Source organism: Lepidochelys kempii, chromosome 4 (assembly GCF_965140265.1).
Source record: "Lepidochelys kempii isolate rLepKem1 chromosome 4, rLepKem1.hap2, whole genome shotgun sequence".
NCBI lineage: Eukaryota > Metazoa > Chordata > Testudines > Cheloniidae > Lepidochelys > Lepidochelys kempii.
The window spans coordinates 68,721,961-68,738,517 of record NC_133259.1 but is presented as its reverse complement, the minus strand read 5'-3'; the positions used below and the strand labels follow the sequence as shown (position 1 = coordinate 68,738,517).

The window sequence follows — 16,557 nt, the reverse complement described above, 5'->3', positions numbered from 1 at the left end:
GTCCAACCCCCTGCTCAAAGCAGGACCAATCCCCAATTAAATCATCCCAGCCAGGGCTTTGTCAAGCCTGACCTTAAAAACTTCTAAGGAAGGAGATTCCACCACCTCCTTAGGTAACACATTCCAGTGTTTCACCACCCTCCTAGTGAAAAAGTTTTTCCTAATATCCAACCTAAATCTCCCCCACTGCAACTTGAGACCATTACTCCTTTTTCTGTCATTTGCTACCACTGAGAACAGTCTAGAGCCATCCTCTTTGGAACCCCCTTTCAGGTAGTTGAAAGCAGCTATCAAATCCGCCCTCTTTCTTCTCTTCCGTAGACTAAACATCCTCAGTTCCCTCAGCCTCTCCTCATAACTCATGTGTTCCTGGCCCGTAATCATTTTTGTTGCCCTCCGCTGGACTCTTTCCAATTTTTCCACATCCTTCTAGTAGTGTGGGGCCCAAAACTGGACATGGTACTCCAGATGAGGCCTCACCAGTGTCGAATAGAGGGGAATGATCACGTCCCTCGATCTCCTTGCAATGCCCCTACTTATACATCCCAAAATGCCATTGGCCTTCTTGGCAACAAGGGCACACTGTTGACTCATATCCAGCTTCTCGTCCACTATAACCCCTAGGTCCTTTTCTGCAGAACTGCTGGCGAGCCATTTGGTCCCTAGTCTGTAGCGATGCATTGAATTCTTCCGTCCTAAGTGCAGGACTCTGCACTTGACCTTGTTGAACCTCATCAGATTTCTTTTGGCCCAATCCTCTAATTTGTCTAGGGCCCTCTGTATCCTATCCCTACCCTCCAGTGTATCTACCTCTCCTCCCAGTTTAGTGTCATCTGCAAACTTGCTGAGGGTGCAATCCTCACCATCCTCCAGATAATTTATGAAGATATTGAACAAAACCGGCCCCAGGACCGACCCTTGGGGCACTCCACTTGATACCGGCTGCCAACTAGACATGGAGCCATTAATCACTACCCTTTGAGACCGACAATCTAGCCAGCTTTCTATCCACCTTATAGTCCAGTATAGTATAGAATCTGCTCATATCCTTGACAGCCATATAGGACTTAGATTCCCAGAGATGTGGCGCTCAAGATGAAGAACACAGGGAGGACAATAGGGCAGGAAGCTTTTAACAATAGGAAGCAGTATGGTCTACTGGGAAAGTCATTGGATGAGGAGTCCTTGGTTCTAATCCTGGTTCTGCCACTGACTTGCTGTGTGACCATGGGACAGTTACTTCACTTCTCCATAATTCTGTTTCCCCTCCCACCCTTTGTCTTGTCTATTCAGATTGTAAGATCTTTGGGAAAGGAGCTCTCTCTCTGTGTAGTGCAGTGCCTAGCCCAATGGGGTTCCAATCTCCGCTGAGGCTTCTAGGTGTTACTGTAATACAAAACAACAAGAACAACTGGGTTCATTAGTTTAGCAGAATGATGAATTGTCATTTTCACAAAGGGTTCCCATAGAACTTCTCTCCCTTGGACCTGTGACAAATCCTATTACAAACTGGAAAACTAAAAAACAAAAACAGCCAAACCTGACATTTGCTGAAATTCAGTTCATTTCAACTGCAGAAAACTTTCACTTCAGATGTATTTTCATGAGCCCCAGAGATAAGTTTGGCAGGGATGAATGAACATTACGGAGATGAGATGAGCTCCCTCAGAGGAAGAGAAACCACCTTAACCTTTACCCTCAATTTGGTGGTGGAATTTTTAAGCAAGGGGCTCTCAGAAGCCCCATCCAACACATGAATGTTTTGGCATAAACCACACTGACTGTAAACTCAGTTTGAGGAAACTGTGATAGACATAATTCACAAAACCAGGAAAATAAATGCCAGATTTATATAGGACAGCAATAAATTGTGTTCTAAAGTGGGGGATGTCCTTGGTAATGACGGACCGAGTGAGAGTTGACAGTGACATGGTGACAACATGGTGACAACATGTACATGGGTGGCTGTCCCTTATGATGCTCACTATCATCACTGACAGATGCAGGGAACCTGGAGATCAGTAAAACATTTGGCATATCAGTAGTTACTCAGGCAAAGTTCAATGTACAGAATAAGTCTGGAAGAGCAGACCAGCTGCTTTAGCTCAAGTAAAGGCAAAAACATTGCACTGTTCTCCCTGCATTGTTCCTTATCCCAAGAACTCTTTGGTTTAACGCTTTGAAGAGCATAGAAACAGCAATTAAATTTAGCATCAGCAATGATGAAAAATACAGCTTATGTTACTTTTACAAAAGTGTTCCAAAGTGATGTTTTCTTTTCTCTTTAAAAAGGTTTAGTTAACTTGGTACTTGCTGTTCCTATTTAAGTCTAGTCCTTTTAAAAACTCTGCATCATGATATTTTCCTCTGTTAGTGACCTAGGCAACACTACTGAAGAATGCAACTGCTTGAAGGAAAGAATTAGATATGTCCTACAGTCAAGATCCTTTTAAACTGATATATTCATATCTGAAAATGCATGTTTATTCTACTTTGAAAGGGATGCTGTCATTGTCTGATGACTAATTCCATACTTTCTTTCTAGTGGTTTACACTTTGCATTTATAGAATCACTCTGTGAGCCAAAATTTTGCTGTCAGTGACACCCATCCAAACTTAACTGACTTGCATGGGTGCAAATCAGAGAAAAACCTGGGTTTGTATCAAACTTTTGCTGTGATGGCTGATGAAACTTAGGTTCCAGCCTCCATATATTTCTGTCAGCAAACCAAATGGGCACAATTCTGGATTCTGTCACATGTGTAGTTCCCCTTGAAGTTAATAGGGGTTACCTTCCGCATAGCTGAAGGCTGAGCTGGACCAATAAATCTACTAATATGTAGAGTTCTTTAGAATAGGAAAAACGGAGACCCCCAAGAACAAGGACTGAGCAATAGGGTATTGGCCAAATTCCAACTCAGAAATAAACAATATTCAGCCCCCATAATGCCTCTCTGAAATGTTAATTGATTACAGCATTCTTCACTTCTTCTCTAAATGTTACTATATGGTGGTAAAAACTACTGTGTTCCATCCCAAACGTGGCTGCATTTGATGGATGGGTAAAGTGATCCCTATGTCCCTTACTAACCTCACTAGGTGAAAGTGTTAAGTGACTGCAAGTGACTTGACCACCCTGGCAGTACTAAGTATTTTATCCAATTGACATTTTTTCCTCAGTAAAATTATGCAAATAAATATTTAATGATGAACTAGTACTAGCTGGTCCAACCAGTGGCCTGAGGGAAGGGGAGCCAAGTTGGGAGGAGGGGAAGTGTGAAATGGGAGCCAGGCTGTGGGAGTGTAGAACAGGGAGAAGAGCTGGGACTGTGTGAAGTGGGGAGTCGAGCTGAGGGAGGAGAGAGTGTGGAAAGGACTGGGACTGCAATAGAGAATAGAGAGCAGAACTGGCGGAGTGCTAGGGGCTCCCTTGAGGGCTCTGGGATGGTCAGGCTGCTGGTGGGAGAAAAAATATGAAAACATTATTGTTCAACTGCTGTTGAAAACAATTTGATTTTTGTTACTTCAAGCATTGTCCTTGCTTAATACCTTTGTAAAAAAATAAAAAGTGAAATAATTTCTACCATACAGAATTCCAACACATGGTAGATCATAGAATTGTAGAAGATTAGGGTTAAAAGAGACCTGAGGAGGTCATCTAGTCCAACCCCCTGCTCAAAGCAGGACAAACCCCAACTAAATCGCAGTGCTTCTCACTCAGATTTGTCCCAGGGGTCGACCAGGCCAAGCTTGCCTTCATCATATATTTCAGTTCTTCCAGTACCACGTAGCCCCCTGCAACCCAACTCCTCATGAAAAGCCCCAGCATACAAGCTGCAGCCTCCATCCCTATAACTGCCTCACCTGGGGCTGAAGACTAGGGAAGTGCTGAGGCCTCCAGTCCCCTCCCCTCCCAGCCCACAGCACCAGGACTCCAGCAGGGCTCACCTTTTGGGCAGGGATATGGGCACTCCAACCCATCACCCCCAGTGAGGGTGGTGGGTCCCTGGCCATGGGCTGCCTGCACTATTGTGCCAGGCATTGTCAGGAGGAGAGGCAGCAGCTGCTGGGTCTGTGCAGCCTGGGAGCCAGTTGGGTGTGGGGAGAGGTTGGATTCCCTGTCCTCTCACCTCCTGGCTCCCTGTTCCTGCCTTCCTATGGTCAGTGCAGCTGGCACCCCATCCCTTCCTGTAGGCAGTGTGGGGGGGGGGAATTTTACTTCTGCACAGACAGTGCACTGACCACAGTGAAGTCCTGGCCAGAGTTTCCTCCCTGAGTCAGAAGGGGTAGGGACATGTGTACCATTTGAAATATTCCTGGGGGCACCCCTATCTTGATAAGGTGAGCTAGTCTCCTATTTAATTTTATTACTTCTTAACCCTACACAGAAAAGCTAAATGCTAATAAATCCTAAAAAAAGAATCTTATTCTAGAATCTGGAATGATATTTCTGTATGTGGCCCACGAAGGTAGTATTTGTACGTGGCCCACAAAACTAACATCTGGCCCACAGCATTGAAAAGTTCAGACCATCCTGAACTATTATATCCAGAGCTGTTCTTCATTTTATCTGAACGTCAGACACTTGTGAAGTAGACCCAGAAATCTAGTCAATTGGTTTTTGTTGTTTCTCACAGTTCTGGACAGTCAGACTATTAACCTATATACTGGCAGCAAACTAGCTCATCAAAACCATCCTGAACTATTATATCCAGAGCTGTTCTTCATTTTATCTGAACGTCAGACACTTGTGAAGTAGACCCAGAAATCTAGTCAATTGGTTTTTGTTGTTTCTCACAGTTCTGGACAGTCAGACTATTAACCTATATACTGGCAGCAAACTAGCTCATCAAAACCATCCAACTAGAAACCATATTGAACAAACCAGTTCAGATGCTGCTGCCAAACCCACAGCCTCTGGGGGCTCCCTAACTCATGGGAATCCCATCCCATTGTCATTTCAACCCAGTGTGTTATTTATTGCTCATATTTCCATGCCACGTAATTCATTCCTAAATTCATAGTTAATATGGCTAGAAGTGACCACTGTGATCATGTTGTCTGACCTCCTGCATAACACAGGTCATAGGACTTCCATGAATTAATTCCCGTTTGAGCTAGAGGAAACAGGAATTGGGGAGTGAAATAAGAGTTGCTGTATGCTGACGTCAGACTCATGAGAGATCAGGATGTCTCCTTTGACACTTTGACCTTATTTGGGCTACTTCATTTCACATGTTTCTCTTGCCTTCTGTTTTACAGGAAACTTCCATCCTTTTGTCTGTAACCAATGTTTAATTTGTGCCAGGGCTTGACAGGGCTGAGCCCTGGCACCTCTAGGCTTGGCAGTTCATAGCCCCAGCACCTCTGGGCTTACTGCCCCAGTTATGAATGTAAAGAAAAATTTCTTGAGCCCCAGCACCTAATAACTTGAGCCCCAGCACCTCTCATTACAAATTAAGCACTGTCCGTAACCCTACCCAAAAACAAACACACACACCCCGCCAAATCTAGACACATTACTTATTCTCTAGTCCATATTTGTACCCAGTTGGCACAGCAAATCCATTTAGGGGAAATGGAGAGAAGGCTGCATGCTCGACTGTGGCTGTGAAATGGGGGCCCCTACGCAAAGGAGTTGTGGGGGGCTACATGCTTTGCTTGAATCTTGGATAGAGCAGGTCCAAAACAAGTAAGTATATTTCATGAACATTTTTTTTAAATAAACGCATTTTTTTCCTCATTTTATTCAACATTTTCCATCATATTTTGGCTAGATAAAGTCCAAAAAATTTTTGAACATTTTTCAAAAATTTTCAATTTTTTTGTTTCAGTGGGGGAAAAAAGTCACTTTCATTTTTTTATATTCCCTATTCACTATCTTTTTTCCCTAGTGGAAAATAAGTTAAAAAGAAATGAGAGAAAGTAGGATTTTGCCCACCAAAATGAAACAAAAAATTCCTTTTTTTCCCATTTTCAATTTTTAAAAATCGAACACTAAGACCTTCAACAACAATGGAAATAAATTTGTGAAAATTTCAATTTAATCAAAAAATAATTTTTTGATGAAAAAATGCCAAAATAATCCAGCCAGTTCTGAATCTGAATTAATAATATTTTTTCATTACATTCAAATGGAGAGCATCAAAGAAATATTACAAATATACAATATATACCAATGTAATCAGAACACCAAGAAGTATCACTTTTAAAAGTACTCCATAAGAATTCCAGCTCATCTGGGTGGCAAGTTATTTAGGTTATATTACAGATTCTGACACAAGACTAAGCAGTTCAAAAATTCCCTTTTCTTTTTTTCAGGTCTTTGACTACCATTGTCACAGGAAGCCACTACAGAGGCAGAATAGGGTGAACTATCATGTGAAGACCATACACAAAAACATGAGCTGTGAATATCTGATCCTCAAGTACACTAGGAAAGTGGCAAAGAAACCAGCAATAAAAAAACAAGAGCGAGGGGAAGGCATTGAAAGTAACCGTAAAGTTTGCTGCAAGAATGCTTTCTCTCTTAATAAAACAGTTGGTAAGAAAGGTAGCTAATGTAAGGTATTTAAAAAACAATCAAGGATCCAACCCTACTCCCACTGATGTATGTAGTAGTAAAAATCTATCTTAAAGCTGAAATCCCATTACTTTAGACCTTGTCTTATACTGGACTCTCCAATATTGATAAAGATATTGCTCATTTCCATCTACAGAATGCATTCCACACTTTGACTAGTTCATTTTCAGCAACGCGTAACATATAATTTGTAATCCCATTTAATAGATTGGGAAATGGAGACAGAGAAATTAAATGACTTGCTCAAGATGCATGTCAGAGTTGAAAATACAAGTGCCCAATCTCGACTCCATGTTCAGCACCCAGACGACCACACTACAGTGTCTTACCAAGGAAACAGTGTCTTCCTTTCAGAATCAATGGATATCAATAGCAGGGCGATAGAAAGGAGTACAGGCCAGGATTGGACTGCTGATCATCCAGGCTTTTTCCCTTTTGCAGGCTGCAGAGCTGACTGGCTTCTGCTCCTCCTACGTCCCTGGAGCTGACTGGCAGTCAATTAATTTTGCTCAGTCTAGTCTCATCTATACTACTAACTGGCTCTGTCTATGGAGACCAATGCAGGCAGCCAACAACCATGCACTGGAGTGAGTGGAGGGTGAGAGCTGAGAAAAAAGTGAATAAAGTGAAGAAAAGGGATAGGAGAAAGGGTCTAATTGTTTTGGTGTTAGCCTGGAACTTGGGAGACCTGGGTTCAGTTCCTCCCTCCACCACCAACTTGCTGTTTGACATTGGCCAAGTCATTCAGCCCCTTTAGTGCCTGAGTTCTCCATCTGTAAAATGGGAGATATCCTCACAAGGGTGTTGTGAGTATAAATACATTAGAGACCAGGAGGTGCTCACGTACTACAGTAATGGGCACCATAGAAAGATAGAGATGATAAAGGAGAAGTGAAGGAGAAACAGAGGTGGCAAGAAGGGATAGGACAATAAATTAGAAATTTTGGGAATACAGAAAAATGGAAATTGAGAGACTGAAAGAACTTGGGGGAAAGAAAGGAGAGAAAAAACACACGAAAGAGTGGCAGAGTAGATAGAAGATGACGGGACGAAGAATACTGTTAAACAAGACAAAGGGGAAACAGACACTGAAAAAGACTAAGGAAGGATATGATAACATACAGTAGCAGGAAAGAAGATATTTGGTAGGAAAAGAGAAAAATGAAACTAAAAGTTAAAGAGACAGAACAAGTTGATTTTTGAATTATGTAATAGATCTTTTAACATCACCAAATGTTAAAATTAAAATTACGTTTTGTTTATATTGCAGACAAATTCATTAATATCTTTGAGTAACTGACAGAATTTTTCCAAAAGTGTCTTGGAGTAAAATAACAGAAGTTCCTACAGTACCAAATCTATAGCCCAGTAAGTTATCTTGATACTGTGGACATGTTTAGAAAGCCCTTAAACAAAGTTATAAATAAGCCTTGGATCCAGCTATTCTCATTTTTTGTTCTTTATCATTTCTCTTTGTTCTCCAACAATGGAATGAGAATCTTGTGCCAATGGAAAGACAAACTGAACTACTCTGGGCTTTTGGCATGCTCCAGAACAATATTTTAGCCTTGAGGGGAGACAAAAGGGAGGGAAAATATGTGGAGCTGATGTAGTCTGTGGTGTTTTTCCTGTTTTTTTAAACACGGTTCTTACAAATCCCCAGCACCACATCCTTTCTCTCCCCTCTCCCCTGAAAAAAAAGATAACCAAATATCAGTAGGCCATTGTGCCCCTTCATTTTCCATCTCTGCAGCTTTGTTCCATAAGCAGAATACAACATATTTCTGATCAGTGTCTTCTTCCCTGACACTCCTCCATCTAGAGAAATCACTAGAGTCAGAGGCCAAGTATCACCTTATGAAAGTGACTGCAAGACCTTTGGCCAGAAGGGTGATTTCCTTGCAATTCCTTCCACTGATTCAAGAATCTGTCATCCCCCCACCCCCTCTCAGTTAGCCACAGTGCAGAGAGCCCAAAAAGCTATCAAAATGGAGAACCAATACAATTAATAAACAATAAAATTAAATGTAAGAAGTTTGTTAGCTGTTTATACTCACGGAGGCATAACACCTTTTGGAAGTCCTAGTGCATTGACAGATATAGGTGGTGGCTGGGATGGTAACATGGAGCTGAGGAACGCTGCTGGAGACTGGCTGGAGTTAGAGAATCTAGCAGTTGGAGAAAGACTGCGGGAAGGTGAGGAAACTGAGGAAGGAAGAGGAGGAGGAGGGGGTGGGGGAAGTGGGAAGGAATCAGAAACTGAAAACGTTGCAGTTGGACTAAAGACTGGTGGAGGTGGGGGAGGGGGTGAAGAGGAAGATGGAGACCACAGGTACTCTCCTTCCGGAGCAAATGGCTGGGAGAAAGGGGGAACAGGTGCTCTGCCAAATTGTTTCTGAGAGGCAGTTGGAGACATAGGGGATGGAAGGCTGGATGTGGAAGACCCAGATGAAGGAGTTACATAACCTGAAGCAGGACTGATGTTCTGAGCAGCAATGAACTGTTTAGGCCGGGCATAGTTGAAGGTGCTGGATGACTGCATGGTGGGGGAAGTGTGGGAGTTGAGAACGCTCATTTGCACAGGAGAGCTGACAGACTGGCTGGACACCAGCTCCTGGAAAGAAGGGGGAGGAGGAAAAGGAGGAGACGGAGGAGGATTTTGATGTTGCTGGTGGTGATGGTACCGCTGACCACCTTCTTGTTCCAGACGAATTTGGTTCTGCAGTTGTTGTAGTTTTAGAGGGTCCCTGCATGAGAAGAAAAAGTTAATCAGAGGGGTGGTGATGGGAGAGGAGAGGATTAAAATAAAGAGACAACCTCATTATCTAGACACTGAGCTCTATTTTGTCACCTGGAATTTTAGAAGCCAATGGAAGTCAGAGCTATTTGCGTATCTGATCCTTAAGTCTATCTCCTTGCCAGCAAAGTCCCTGCAAGAACGCACATCAGATATTAAACTGCTACAACACTTAACTGTAGCTAAAGGACCATTTGTAAGCTTTCTAATTAATAAAGCCATGAATCCCTGCTGGGATGGAAAACCTCGATGAAGTTGTGAGATTTGGTTTGAATACTTATTTAAGGTTTTCCCCAACAGATTGAAACCTTTTTTGGTCTGGAGATTGGGATGGGGTAGCTCCCTCTTTCATCAGACCTGGAAATACTGCAAGCAAAGTCCTTTTTGTGATCTTCTTAGTACTCTTATTTTCAGCTAATGCCACAATAGAAATTAAGACCCTTTTGAATTTTAAAAAAAGTTTGATTTTTATTTGGGTGCTGGTGGGTCATTTGTTAATTTTATTTGAACTTAATATATTAATTGCAAGAGTCCTAGTATTAAGGGTCACTTTTTTTTAAAAAGGCCTCAATTCTGTCTCTCTTATTATGGTGTTCAAATATCTAAGCTACTGCAGCCATAATCAGGTTGCTAGAAATCTAAATGCCCTAGCTTGTGCCTGCTGTTAATCATGTGTCATTCCCATGAGGTGACACACATTTGACAGCTCTGTCAAGCCTTCCCACACATTTGTGAGGGAGTGAATGAAACTTCCCCCATAATTTTCTGCAACCTAGGGAAAGGTGAACTAAGCTGCATACCGGGAAACCATGAGTTTTAGTCCCAGCTTTTCCACTGACGGCTGTTAATATATCTGTACTCTTTACAACTTTTCTTCTTAACTAAGCCTCATAACTCTATCATACCAGGAGGCAGCTGAGGAACTAAAGCTCTAGGGCTCTGCTAACTGGACTCATGACACCATACCAATGGGAGATAGGCTTATTTACAATAAAAATACAGAACTTCTTCACATTCACATAACTGTAAAGACTGTAGGTTTGACATTCAGAAGCGCTGAGCACCCAGAACTCCAAATGAAGTCAACAGGAACTATAGACACTCAACACGGATGACAATCAGATCCTGTACATATTTTTGCTTATTGTACAAATGCTTAAATGACCATTTACATTGCTGCTTTCCTGTTAATTGCTCCTTCAGTATGCACTTCTGTAAAAAAAATCTTGAGACTAAAGACCACTAAGGTAGTTTGTCAATCTCCTTTAATAGCCCTGCTTTAGCAGCACTACAACCGCAATAAGGCCCTTATCAAAGCAGAGATCAAACTTTGCTGTGTGTGGTCTTAATTCTAAAACTCATCTGTTTTACTAGCTTAACAATTGTCTTGTCCCAGCTGGGAATTGTAACTTTGTCTGAACGCTCCAGATGTCTTTGTGGTTTTATGTGCACATGCACCTTTTCAGTATATTTCACATATAAATACTTTACAATATTATATACAGTATGTCATTTATGATATAATTTAGGTCATTATTTAACCAGAGATTTTAGTGCAGAGTCTACTGAATGCATGGAATATGTATGTATGACAAACACCATAATGGATGCATACTTTTGGTATTAGAAATTATCATGATGTCATAGTTACATTTGTAATCTACTTTCCATTATAAGATTCATTTTGATACTCCTGCTCCCCAGAGTACTCAAAATATTTTCGGCCTGAAATTTCACGTGTGGTGTCTAGAAAAGGAGACTGTTTGGCTGTAAAGAGGGGGACAGAAGTTTAAGATTAATCACACAAGGTATTTTGAGACAGTACTGAAAAAAAAAATCAAGGTTTTGAAGGGTCTGACTATTTTGTAAAACCATATCACAAAGATAGCTTGGTTTAGAAATGAGAGTTACCCCACATACAGTACATATTTTATTTGTTAGTAGCAGATTAGCTCTTTTTTACCAGACTGTTTTTGATATAGTTGTGTAAAACACTTCGGAGTTATTCACTACAGATTTCTGAATCTTCTATTCATTTTTTTTGAATGTTGAACATATAGTATCCAAATCCTGCTGAGTTCAGATTGTTTTGATGTTAGGTTTGGGTTAAGGCTGATCTTTAGGTTTTTTTTTAATACTCTTTGAATGTCCCTTAACCTGAAAGAGCTACTGCTTGAGCTATTTTGCTTTGAGGCTTTCTTTTTAGCCCATATGGTCATCTGACCCTCCCAGTCAATGGCAGAGTTCCAGCAGCAATACCAAACCATCTTGGATAGATGAGTAAAAAAAACCCTTTTTTAAAAAATTTTTGGGCGGGTTTCCTTTTCAAGTTTGTGTCTTCCAAATTGTGCATTTTAACTATTTTTGGGCACATTGTCTAATGGTCATAGGAGTGTTTTAACATTTTTTACTTTCATTTTCATACAAATTTTACTTCATTTTCCCCATCATTTTAATGTATTATAGTGCGACTAAGGCCAAAGAAGTAAATAGAAATGTACCTAACTATATATGTTATGCCTGGTATGGAAGAAGTTTAACACTCTCAAACAGAGACTTTTCACCAAGTGTGTGCCATAACAAAAGGTATCCTGTGCTGCATTGAAACTTTTCTATTTTAAATTACAAAGTCATGTGTTCATCTTTCAAACAGTGGCACAATATAGCAGTGACCACTTGGGCCTTGTCAATGCTAATTACTACCTGTTTTACAGCAACTGCTGCTAAATGATGCAGCTATATCAGTGTTAGTAATGACGGAAGTGCTAGTGTAGACCAGGATCAGGCTTTAAATCCAGGGTGTTATGAAAATCTACATGTTGGGTAAAGGAAAGATCCTACTCTGAGCGGGTTTTCATGCCACAATGGTAAAAATGCATGATCCCTGTATTAGGCATCTTTGCAGCTATTCTGTTGCTGTAAGACTGGTATTAAATTTTCTAGTGCTAGACGCATCCTAGAGTAATGTCATCCAGCATTTTTTTTTAAAAAATATCCCATTGTTGCTATTGCACTGGTGCTAATAATGTTGGGAGCATCAGGGTGGAGAGGGGGCACTGGTGTTTAACACTGTTGCACCACATCATCTAACCTTACTCAGTACAAATCTAGACACAGTAGCTAAAAATACTCCACCTGTGGCCAATCTGTACCAGTGCTTCTTCCATTATTAGCAGCAATAGTGAAGCAACTATGGAGATAAAGAAAAACTTCAGGGACTAGGAGGACACAAACAAAAGTAATTTAGTTATAACAAGATGATCCTATCTCAGCTAACTAAGGTGTGTTTAGTAATCCAGCGTAATAGATAGGCACACTTTCACAGAACCGGTCACATATATTTTACATCTACTTCTTTAAACACAGTGAAAAAACCCATAACATTTTCACATACTTATTTTTGATGACTTATTTGAGGTTCACCTACAGTTTTATCTAACAGTTAATTACAGAAACTGAAAAATCAAAAGTAACTTCTGAATAAAATTCCCTCAGTGAAAAGGCGAAACCGACTATAAAATAATCACATTGGAGGTGGAGGGGAAATGGACATTCAGCAAGTCATTTGAACTCAGACATGACCATTTATAAAGGGATTTCAACAGCTTTATTCTGATATTTGTCAGTTATTTCCTGCCTAATGTTGGAAATTCTTGCTATAGATTTGTATGTGTATATATCTCTGCCTACGCTCCAACAGCTATGATAACAGAGTTAAAGACAACATGAAAAAAATAAGACCTATAAGCCACTGAAAAAACATATTTACACACACACAGACACAATGTAACAGTGAGAAGTAGTAATATTTTAATATGAACGAGGGCACGGGTCTAAACAACAATAGGGAAAATCTAATACGGTATGAAGGTTATTCAGTTCTTAATGTAAATGTGCATATTATTACCCTGTCCACAATACTTAATTTTTGCCAATTTACTATTGACATAGTGCAGTAACATTACAACTTTTCTATATAACAAGTATAAACTACTGTTCTATTCTACACAAGCTAGTTTCTGCTGTATATATCTCAGAGCTATTTGGAGAAGAGGGCTCAGCTCTTAATAACTGTGTCTAAAATGACAGCAGAAGGCATGGTCTTTTTTCACCTCCATTACTATGTCTTCCCTGGATGGTCTTTCACCTGCTCTGCAACTCTGCCTTGAAAGAGAGAGACCGGGGGAGGAATAAACTCAGCTTGTATTGCTTCTAAGAATTAGGATTTATGTTCTTCACACTACTAGAAATTTCTAATGATAGAGGGTGTGATCATCTTAAGGCTGGAAATACACTTGCTTCTGGGAGCACTGTGTGTGCTGCAAGTTGTCACTCTTTTGTTTTATACCTCTGAGTGCTGAAGAGTTATAATTAACTGTGAGAATTCTTACACTCTCTGTAACTAAGCAATGCTTTATTTAATGTACATATACCAAGTTTCAAGAAGAGATTATTACGTCTCAGATATTTCTACAACTTTGTTTTCCTCTCTGCCCCTACCAAGACAAATTACCGAAATGAAAGACATCTCACTTATAAATAAGTATAATTATTTTATTGCTTTGCTTAATGAAAATATGTAGCTGCAAAGCTTATGGGAACTGGAAGCTGAGTACTCTAATTGCCTAGGAGGACTGTTTTCCCCATTATGAAGTTAGTGAATCCCTCATGCTACCATCAAAGCCTTCTTCAGACAACATATTGACAAACACAATATACATACTAATCTGCACCAACTATTACAAGTGGCTCAATACTGATCTCAGGTATTTGGGTGGACGTTCCTTATAATTACGTATGGTCGGCTCACTACCTGTGTACATTCATGCATACTGGTAGTAGCCGGTTGAATACAATATGACAAAGCATCAGACATTGAAAATGAGCTTTATGTATAGAATCTTTGGTCCAGGAGACATACCTTGACTAGAGGCCAAGCTTAAACTAGTGACTAACACTAACAGGGGGGAGGTAGTATAGCCTAGCAGATAGGGCACTGTGGTAGAACTCAGGACAGCTGAGTTTAATTCCCATTTTTGCCAGTGGCCTGCAGGGTGACCTTGGACAAGTCACTTCCCTCCATGTGCCTTAGTTTCCACATCTGGAAAAAAATGGGAACAATGATACTGACTTCTATTGTAAAGTGCTTTGAGATCTACTGATGAAAAGTGTAATATAAGAGGTAGGCATTATTATTACTATATGATGTAAATGAAAATGAACTGTGTACAAACGATAGGACAGTACTTTACCTGGGAAGGCAGCCAGCAATTCTGCTTTGCCTTCTCCCTTCTCAGAAAAAGAACAGTTACTGACCCTGCAGTAGCTGTGGTTCTTTGAGATGATGTAATTAGTTGGGGTGCACATGTGCCTCATGTATGCGAAATTAAACTCTTTTTCACAGCAGGTCTGTCAGGGCTGCACATGTGACCTGTGCCTCATCATACTCCTCTATGAGGGCTTAACAGGCAGAATGGCCATGACCTTCCCTCAGCACCTTCGCAATTCAAAGCCCCAGTAACTGAAATCTGCAAAAGCAGGGACAGAGAGGGGTCATGGGATCTACACTGGGATCAACATCTTGAAGAACCACAGTCACTGTAGGGTAAGTAACCATTCTCTCTTAGTAACTATGTATTAGTGTGGATCAGAGTTTAGTGAGTGGCAAGCAGTGTCCCCTCTGGATGGTGGGAGTGAAGTATCCGCTGCATCAGTCAGCGATTGTTGTACTGTCACCTTGAATTTGGTGGCTGTCAGGGCTGATGCCAAAGTCCAACTCATAACTCTTGACAAAAAGTCAGTGAATTAATGCCACATTGTGGCCTTGCAGATCTGAGAAACTGGCACATTCCTGAAGCAGGCAGAGGATGTTTCTTGCACTCGAAGCTGGTCAGGTGTTTGGGTGGACATCTGTGGCCTGTCTTTCAACCAGAACTGCTTTGGACAGTAAGGACTACAAGGATGACTGTGGCTTCATCTCATTTGATCTTGGATATTATCTTGGGGAATCAATGGAAAGGCACAGAGAAGGCCTTGAGACCAGTGTAGAAGATAGACATCTGGTACCTATTCAGGTTTGTGCCCCTCTGGAACAAAAGTTTTGGCACTTGGCATTGTTGATGATGGTAATCAGGTCTATCATGGGAGATCCCCAATGAAGGAATATTGGGTCTATAATGAACCTCCATAGCAACCATTCAAGGGGAAGAGCTGTGAACAGAACCTCTTTATATACATTCTTGGGTTCCTGCAACCATCTCAGTGACAATCTGAGGCGGGGTCAGGTCTTTTTTGTTCATTTGGTGTTTTGCTGGGGAATAGATCGATCTGAGTCAGAGTTCCATCACAGAGCCAACAGAAGAAGTCTGACAAAGGACATAATGTAAGTGCATGCACACACGTGACCTAGCTGCCCTAGATGAGTCCATACCATCACAGTAGAGTACGATTCCATTTAACATACTATCAACTGCATGAAAAAGAACCTGTCCTCGGGAAGATATGCTCTTGTGGACCTGGAGTTGATCAAAGCTTCTATGAACTCTATCTTCTGTGATGGGTCAAGAGATGATTTTTCATAGTTCACCAAGAGGTCTATCAGGGAGAACAAGGGAAGAGCATATTCTAGGCTTGATGCCATCTTCTGCTGCTTTATGTAACAGAAAAAAGGTGACCCTCTTCCTGGTGAAAAAAATCATATATAGTAAACAGAGCCCTGTACTTTTCAGCTTGGAGATGCAGTGAGGCAAATTAATATACCTTGCATCCAAATAGACCCAACTTCTTAGGATTTCTGTCCTTAAGTAGGCCTTCTGTGGACTTGAACTTTTCCTATACTGCCAAAACAACCAGAAGCCCTCAAATTGGGTGGGCATAGAAGTATTCAAAGCCCTTTGGAGGCATCTGTACCTCTTCTCCACTTGTTTAGAAGTAGGAGAAAGAATGGCGAGGGTTTGGTCAGCTGCAGGACCCTCTGATTGAAAGGGAATGAGATCCTGGGCTGGAGCTGCAGTGCTTAAAATATAAAAAAAAAGTTTGTGGGATTTTTCCTGTATCAATGTCATTTCAATGTCTGGGGTCTCTGCAATGTGAGACAGAAGATCCTGGAATGCCTTGAAGCCATTGATTGCTGGCTCTGGGACAGGCACCACCATCTCATCTGGTGAGGATGACATCT

General features: G+C 41.1%; 2 protein-coding genes across 6 annotated transcripts in view; one reads left to right on the top strand and one right to left on the bottom strand.

Annotated features, from left to right (window-relative positions):
• PALLD (palladin, cytoskeletal associated protein) overlaps positions 1-16,557 on the bottom strand; it is a 347,129-nt gene that overhangs the window by 52,199 nt on the left and 278,373 nt on the right. For 2 of the 4 annotated variants that reach the window (XM_073341572.1, XM_073341573.1), the window contains one exon: positions 8,641-9,330. The exons of the other annotated variants lie outside the window; for them this stretch is intronic. In XM_073341572.1, coding sequence (XP_073197673.1) covers positions 8,641-9,330 — 690 coding nt within the window. Of the gene's footprint in view, positions 1-8,640; positions 9,331-16,557 lie in introns of those variants that run through there. 4 annotated transcript variants of the gene reach the window in all.
• CBR4 (carbonyl reductase 4) overlaps positions 1-16,557 on the top strand; it is a 116,237-nt gene that overhangs the window by 89,151 nt on the left and 10,529 nt on the right. The window contains exon 8 of one of the 2 annotated variants that reach the window (XR_012158617.1): positions 14,785-14,803. The exons of the other annotated variant lie outside the window; for it this stretch is intronic. The gene's annotated coding sequence lies outside the window, so the exon portion shown is untranslated. Of the gene's footprint in view, positions 1-14,784; positions 14,804-16,557 lie in introns of those variants that run through there. 2 annotated transcript variants of the gene reach the window in all.